This window comes from Nicotiana tabacum, chromosome 11 (assembly GCF_000715075.1).
Source record: "Nicotiana tabacum cultivar K326 chromosome 11, ASM71507v2, whole genome shotgun sequence".
Classification (NCBI taxonomy): Eukaryota; Viridiplantae; Streptophyta; class Magnoliopsida; order Solanales; family Solanaceae; genus Nicotiana; species Nicotiana tabacum.
In genome coordinates, this window is record NC_134090.1 from 16477458 (window position 1) to 16485887 (window position 8430).

Genomic DNA, 8430 nt, shown 5'->3' on the forward strand with positions numbered 1-8430 from the left:
AAATAGTTAGAGCATTTTATAGTTAAGACAAGGAAGGAAGCAATTAAGTAAAAGCGGAAAATCAGGGAAAACAAATAATTCGACAGCGTATAAGCACTCGTCACCTCGCATATACGCCGCTCATATGAAATTCACATAGCACATAGTCTGAGGGTTCCTAATTCCCTCAAGTCAAGGTTAATCATGGCACTTACCTCACTCCGCAGTCAATTCAAAGCTCTATCGGGGCCTTTCCCCTAGAATTCGCCTCCAAACCACTCGTATCTAACCACAATTGACTCAATTGTATCAAATATTGCTAAAGGAATCAATTAGAACGCAAAAATTTAGAATTTCTAAAGTTTCCCACAAAAAGTTAAAAATCGATCCCGGGACTGCTTGGTCAAAATCTGAGGTTCGGATCAAAATTTATTTACCCATTTATCCCCGAGCATGGTTATGTAATTAGTCTTGGAATCCAACCTCAATTTGAGGTCTAAATCCCAATTTCTCAAAAATCTCTAATTCTACCCAAACCCCAATTTCCACCGGGAAAATCCTAGATTTTAGGTTGAAGATTTGTGAAATGTAATGAAAGATTGAAAGAAAATGAGTTAGAATCACTTACCAATGCCCCTAAGTTGCATTTTTCCAATGCCCAAAATGAAATGATGATGAAGCCTACTTTGCTGAAACAACCGTTGGCAACCTTGAACACCTCCGTACATGATATCCCTTCTCAATCTGTGGGGTCGTTTGGGGAATTTGAAGGTGAATCTGGGAAGCTTATGTTGTCAACGGGGAATAACAACGAGGCTATTCAAACAATCGTGAGGCTTAAGGCTATTAAATCCAAACTGTGGCAAGTTCAACGAGAGGAAGATGAAGAGGAGGATTGGGACGACGGTTTTGCAGGTTACTCAGCTGAAGAAGGTGACGAGGAGGAGGATCAGGAGAGTGCAGGGGAGGAGCTTGACTCTCTAGTTAAGTCAAAGTCTCATGGGAAAATTGCAGCAGTCCCCACGAGCAAATTAAACCTCCATGCTCCTGCATTTGTTCCCAGAATGTCTCCTAGTGCTGCAATTCCAATTGCACCAGCTGGAATTTTGCCTCAAGATGTAGCAACATCTTCCAAGCAGCTTACTATAGGTGCTAATAGAAGTTCCCCAACTACAAGTCCAAGTCAAGTTGCAACTGCAGGTACAAGGCGGACTGTTAATGCTGAAAATCCTACAGCTGATCAAGCAAAATCTGGGCAGCAACAATTGGTGACCACTAAACCACTTATTCCAGAGGAGGAGAGAAAGCTTTTGGAAGCTATGGTAAGTTCCATACATGTAATTCCTATTACATCTAGCACATGTCATGTAGGTAGGAAAAAGAACAAATTACAACACATTGGACAACAACAAAGTAAGACAATGGTGGCAACTGGAGAATCTGCCTTGGTGTCACTAGATAAGATTCAAAATAAACCACAACCTGTGAATTTAGTGAGAGAGTTTTTTGAACAAGGAGAAGAATATGCAATGCTACAACAGTGTAGAGAAGAGGCAGCAAAAAAAGGGGATCTATCACCAATGCATTGCGGCAAAGGTAAGAAGACTCATACAAGGAAAAATAGTTGGGACGACAAGGTTAGTGATTTTTTAAATGTTAGGCAACCTCCAATGAGAGTTGCCAAACAAAAGCAGGCTGCCCCAACTACATCAACGAGGTCCAACCGTTCAAAAAAGAAATGCTAATTTTTGAATACATTTTGAACACGGTTGAGGAAAACAACAAAGAATTACAAATTGAAGATTTTACAAGTTTGGAAAAGAAGGGACAAGAATTTAATTCCTACTATATTCTATTTTATCATTTTATAAGTATACTCATTTGTAATATCATCACAGAGTATGTTATAAACTCTGTGATGATCATTGAATATTTGGTCCGTTCAAGTTCTTATTTTTTACATGCTTGTTAGTAGGTGAGGCCTTTTCTTTGCCTCAATAGGATTAGTAAGGTAAGGTTTAGCCCGGTTTGTGTTACCTTGGTCCTATACCTTTGGAAAAATATCCACACGGCTATGAGATTATATGCCCTCGTGAGACTGTGCCGGCAGCTACACCATGAATCCTCTACATGAGGCTGCCATCATAAGGCAATGTGAGGCGCAGAGGAGTGATTATATAGCCAAGACATATGGGTAACAATACCGGTGCTATTGTCCCCCTTATTTGTACTTTTCCTAATTGTTGTATTTTTCTTTTCTGTTATTAATAAAAAACTAGCCCTAGGCGCTTGCCTAGCAGATTGCCAAAAAAAAAATATTTTGGGAAAAAATGGTCTTGGAAAAATCGCCTCTAGGGTTCTAGGAATTGAAAATTTGATGAATGGGGGAAAAATCTCGTCTAACTTAAGTTTTGATTAGTTGAAGGTGTCGCATTTTCCACCATTTGAGAACCCTGTAAATGCGAAAAAGTCTTCGCAAATGCGAAGATTAGCTCAACCTGCTGACCTCACAAATGCGACCCAGTGTTCGCAAATGCGAATTGTAAGGATCCTAAATGCGATCAAAAACTTCGCAAATGCGAATGTGTCCCTCCCAGCCCACTGCTCGCAACTGCTATGGCCTCTTCGCAAATGCGAAGTCTGCAGATTTGGTGCATCAACTGCTGTTTTTTCTATGTACAAACACTTCGTAGCCTATCCGAAACTCACCTGAGCCCTGGGGGCTCCAAACCAAACATGCACACAAGTCCTACAATATCATACGAACTTGCTCGCAGGATCAAATCGTCAAAATAACACCTAGAATTACGAATTGAACACCAAATCGAATGAAATTTTAAAGAAAGCTTTAAAACTTCGATTTTCACAACTGGACGTCCGAATCAAGTCAAACTAACTCCATTTCTCACCAAATTTCACAGACAAGTCATAAATATTATATTGGACCTGTACTAGACTCCGAAACCAAAATACGGACCCGGTATCAACAAGGCCAAACATCAATCAATTCTTAAAAACCATTAAACTTTCAGACTTTTAATTTTCAACAAATATTCATAACTCGAGCTAGGGACCTCCCAATTCAATTCCGGGCATACGCCCATATCTCAAATCATGATACGGACCCACCAGGACTGTCAAAACACGAATCCAGATCTGTTTGCTCAAAATGTTGACCGAAGTCAACTCAAATAGATTTTTAAGGCATAATTTTCATATTTTATCAGTTTTTAACATAAAAGCTTTTCAGAAAAATACCCAGATGTGCATGCAAATCAAGGAAGACTAAAATGAGGTATTTGAGATTAAAATATAGAATTAGGTTCTAAAACACTAGATGACCTATCAGGTCATCACAATAAAGCGGTTTGCAGTAGGTTTCTCTTTAGCAATCAAAGATGAAAAATGCAGAAGTAATATTTAGGTATGTAAGTATTTTGAAAGATGATGAAGTGATTTCCTGGATGTTGTGGTAGGCATCTTGTCTAAAGTATCTCTACTAGTTATCAGGTTTACAAGGAAGGAAGAAGACAACGGAAAAAAAATGAGAAATTTGTCCAAATAAGCATCCACCTCAGCAAGTATATTAGTTTTATGTTATTTTCAGTCCAAGTTGGAGGTCTATTAGTGTGAAGGGTAAGAGCGAGCCAAAAAAAACTAACGGCAAGGACCTTTTTTTATACCAAAAACTAACGGAGGATAAAAGTGATCTATTTCCGATAGTTTAAGTATATTTTTAGCCCTTTTTCATATTTTAAATTTTTAAAAGTGCTTAAAATGGCAATTTCCCAAATTTGGTCACAGTTTTGGAGATTGTGATTATAACGGTCTCCGATTGAGCTAAAATTTGGTAGGTTTATCAGAAACAGCCCAGTGATCGATACTCACTGTTGCGGTGAAAAACGTTAATTTTAGCGTTTTAAGACTGTTTAGATGGGTTTGAGGATTTTTTGGAATTATGGAACTTAATCATTAGAAAAAATTTGGTAGTTGTGGTCAAGTGGTGATAGCAGTTAAACCCTATGGTCTCCACTTTTTATTTATATGAGATAATAAATTTAATGTTGACTTTAGTCTTCCTCCATATCAGATAAATTTAATTTATTATGTACCCACTCGGTAAAGCTACTAATTATTGATAACCTATATTGACTCTCTATCTGAATTTAAAGGTTGAATCAATTTTGTAATTAAAAGGCAATCATGATTAAGTGGTGATAGAAATATATTTCTATGGTCTTCCGCTATTAATTTTAAGTGAGTAATAAATTTACCCGTTAACTTTAGGTCTTCCTCCATATCGGAAAAATTTATTGTAAGCTAATTAGGTGAAATACTAGTGAGTGATATCATGTACTTACTCTCCATCTGAGTATACATGTTGGATCAATAGAACTAGAGATATTAATTATGTCGTTCAATTGACATAAATCTACGGTATACTCTTCATCTGAGTTGGGTCTGTTTTAATTTATTTTAGTGAATAGTCTGGCATTACATGTGTATGCTGCATTCTTTTCCCATCAAAATTTTCTATTCAAGTTGCATGAACACATATATGTGTAGTGTGTTTGAAATTTTAGTATTAAATAGTTATATACAATTGACTGAAAATAACAGTATGCTCTCCATCTGAGATGGTTTTGTTCCTTTCTAGATTGTATAATTCTTGTATTATATAATATTTTTTACATGAATAATTCTTTTACTATATATACATCTTAAGATATATATATATATATATATATATATATATATATATATATATATATATATATATATATTGAATGCAATCTGAATTTTATTATCCAGTGTTTTGACTTATTATGATCTATTTAATATTTTATATCTCAACCCCACAATGACTTTATGCAATTTGTCGTATTATCCGTTAGAATTTTCTTTTAATTTAAAGGATACAATATATGTACCTTTTGTGAGATCAAGTATGATAAAAAGAAATACTAATTAAGGAAGGACGAGCAAAAGGCTCAGATTACTTCATACACTAAAAAATAGGTCACAAGAGACTCCCATAACATGCTTCATATAACAAGATTTCTCCGCAATGCAAGTGAATTCATAACACTTGAAGATTACTTCTTACAAGGAGGTCCTAGTTAGGAAGTCCACTGCACAATCGCAAAACCAGCTTCCTAACAACTTAATTATACAATTTAAAAAAACATATATAACTACTTTCTCAACACAGAAGAATGAAGTTTCTTTAAGATGAGCAACAATTGGCAGCTCAAACTTCGATGGAGTCCACAAGCAGGGCAATAATGTGAGGTTTCAAGACTTTCTCCGGATGAGTATATCCATCTAGATTGTGTATATATGTAACCTCAACAATACGAGCAAGATTTAGAATACGAGATAAAATCTCCGTAGATACAGGAGTGGGCCTAAGAAATCCTTCATTAATATCCTTCCATGCTGCTTCAGCCATTCCTTGAAATTTAGCCATTGCATCTTTTGTTGATATGCCATAATCTCTCATGCAGCACTCAATTCCTGTTGCAATTTGTCCCCTACTTTTCTCAACCTGAAAGGCAGATAGATTAGGGGCCGGGTTAGCTTTTATATTGCCTCAATTGTTGTCGCAACATTTTGTTTGTCTAAATATCATATAATTTCTTGAGATACATTTCATACCTCATACGTGGCTGTATCATCAATAACTCGGCATATTATCACACTAGCTTCAAGAATTTTAGGATTCTTTGACAACCACTCAAAATCCTGCTCCGTAACGGACTTCATGCCCAAATACGATGTTGTCGCGAGGTAGTAATATGTAGTAGTTGCTAGTGCATTGCTTAGGTATTCAGAAACAGGTGGCATATATCCTTCAATAAACCATGTTGACTCGACATTATAATTTCTTACTACTTCTTTCATCTGCGAATACAAAATATATATGTTCAAGTGTTAGAAAATTTGATTGAATTGTATCAAGTTTTTGATCACTAAACGACGTACACAAGGTAAAACAAAGTGAGAAATGAATTAAGGAAAAAAACATAGCACAAACATACCCTTTCTATTGCATGGCAGACAATATGAGATCTTCCAGCACTAGACAATTCCTTTTCATAATCCGTGTAAAGATCTAGAATAGCTTTATAACTGATTTTCATGTAATCAGGAAGCCGATCAATTTCGTTGATATCCCATCTGTAGGATGACAAAATTAAGGTGAACTCATGCATTTTGAAAGAGCACAACTATAATGAGTAGAAGTTCGTCTTATTCTTTTCACAACGACATTCACTATCAAAGAATAAGTGAACTGATGAAGTTCATACCTTTGTATGGCATCTGTGTATGCCTCAAGTTCTTTAACTGTACCATAAGCATCAAAGGTGTCATCGACAATCGAAATCATTGATATGGTCTTAACGAGTATGACGCGAGCTTGAGAGTATTGAGGCTCAAAATAAACTCCTAATGCCCAAAAGTAGCATTCAACCACTCGATCTCTAGCATATGGAAGTGTTGTTACGAAATCCAAATCTTTCCACCACCTGCAACATAATAAATTAACATCAATACTTGAGATATGATCAATCAAAAAAGGGTCCACATCGTTTTTATATATCGTACCTTGATACTTCGGCAAGTTCTTGTTTGTGCAACATTTGGAGCAAGTTGTAATCCAATTTGGCAAATCGAAGTAACACATCATTTTTTGATTGTTCCTTCTCATAGATTGATGAGATGAAAAATCGGGTCTCGACTCTAGGAACGCCCTTGTGCAAACATTGCTCAAGGGCATGTGTCACTTGCTCCCTAAGCGGAGATTTCAAATGTGGAACTGCAGATTCAAGATGGATAGTGGAGAAAGCAAGTGCGTCTTCTAAGATATCGTCAGCATGAGTCCTTACATGTGAAGCTTCATACAAGTTCAATAATCCTAAGACATCACTAGCAAGAGATTCCTTGAATTTGCCATTTTCGTCTTGGAATTTGCTGAAAATTTCTGGTATTTCAAGAAAGAAAGCTCAAGATTAGTTAACCTTCTTTCAATAAATGGATAATAATTTTAACAACAATATTAAAGGTGTGTTTCATGATGAACTTACCAGGAGAGATGTTGAAACCATGTTGCCTGAGCAATCGAAATTGAAGTGCAGAAGTGCACAAATCGTTGCAGTTTGAGTTTTGGTTGTAAATCTGATCCAAAATATCATCAATTTCTTTCTCAAAGTGGTAGGATATGCCAAGGCGTTCAATAGTGTCTATCAAATTCAATGTGTCAGCCAATTTTCTTCCTGTTGCTAACAACATACTCCTTGTCTGTTCCTTCAATGCTTCAATCTCTTGAGCATACTTTTCAGCAACCTATTTATAATGTATTTTAAAAAATGAAATTAGAAAAACTAATGTTGTTCAATAAAATTAACCTTGCTTACAAGAACAAACCTGATTGTCAATGGAGAATGAAAGGAACTGATCACCCCACAAACTAGGGGAGAAGTCGGCGACGGGGCGAACAATCTCTTCTTCATAGTTGGCTACTGCTGCTGAGGCCATTGCTAATAAAAGATGAGAGTATTGTTTTTGTTATTTTAAGGAAGAAGGAAAGGAACTCTCAGTTGTTGACTTAATTAAATGGAAGAGAATTAAGGGACAAGTATATATAGTGGTGAGAGACTAGTTAATGTAATTGATCAAAAGCACCTAATCATTTCCCAGTTGCCTTACTAGACTTTACACTAGCTAGCAGCCTTTTCATTCATTCTTGGCGTCTGGGGTCTATTTAAAGTATATTACTTTATTCTTTTTCGTCAACTGAATATTACTATTATTTAAATAGCCATATTACAAAATAAGGGAGTAGAGTAGAGTAGAGTTGTTTCCTGGAACTATCAAATTCCTATTACTTTATTTATAAAAGCTAATGTCATTGTTGCGCCATAAATTTCAATTATTAATGTAGTATTTATTTTGGTCAGTTTAGAGTTAAATTGACTGGATGGTCTAAAAGTTAATCAAACAGTTTCCACGAACACAACAATTTTTCTGTAAAAATATACTATATAATTACGTAGTCCTTTATAAAATTTAGGTTAGTAATTTTGTAGAAATAGAATTTATTTATCACTTAGATTGTTATGAATGAGCTTTGCCCCAGCTAAACATCTTCCCCACTCAGTAAACACCCCACACCACTCATGGCAACCGGCCGTCCTAACTCACCACCGTCGGAACTTAAAGTGAGTCACCAAACTTTACGTGTGAAACTTAAAACACTATGGCGGCCATCTGAAGACCTACCGCTCATCGATTTGGGCTCAGACTTATTCCTCATTAAGTTTCAAAAAGAGGAAAATATGACTAAACCACTGCATGAAGGATGTATTGGTTTATCTTTAATCACTTCCTCTCTGTTCGCAAATGGGACCCCAAATTCATTGCTTCAAATGCCCAACTAACATACTCCGC

At 36.1% G+C, this 8430-nt stretch overlaps 1 protein-coding gene across 1 annotated transcript; it reads right to left on the minus strand.

Moving 5' to 3' along the window:
- Positions 1 to 4947: 4947 nt before the first annotated feature.
- On the minus strand, positions 4948 to 7603 carry LOC142166227 (5-epi-aristolochene synthase 3-like). The gene is made up of 7 exons (XM_075224827.1): positions 7408 to 7603; positions 7068 to 7326; positions 6589 to 6964; positions 6291 to 6509; positions 6021 to 6159; positions 5638 to 5883; positions 4948 to 5527 (listed from the first exon to the last, which is right to left on the minus strand). Exons 1-7 carry the CDS (start codon positions 7516 to 7518, stop codon positions 5231 to 5233), a joined length of 1647 nt encoding a protein of 548 aa, XP_075080928.1. The 5' UTR covers positions 7519 to 7603; the 3' UTR covers positions 4948 to 5230.
- Between the last annotated feature and the right edge of the window lie 827 nt (positions 7604 to 8430).

Coding starts and splice junctions, on each gene's coding strand:
- LOC142166227 (XM_075224827.1), bottom strand. CDS start 7,518: ATGGCCTCAGCAGCAGTAGCCAACTATGAAGAAGAGATTGTTCGCCCC. Junction 6,965..7,067: donor TGGTTTCAACATCTCTCCTG/GTAAGTTCATCA, acceptor TTGAAATACCAG/AAATTTTCAGCAAATTCCAA. Junction 6,510..6,588: donor GAACTTGCCGAAGTATCAAG/GTACGATATATA, acceptor ATTATGTTGCAG/GTGGTGGAAAGATTTGGATT.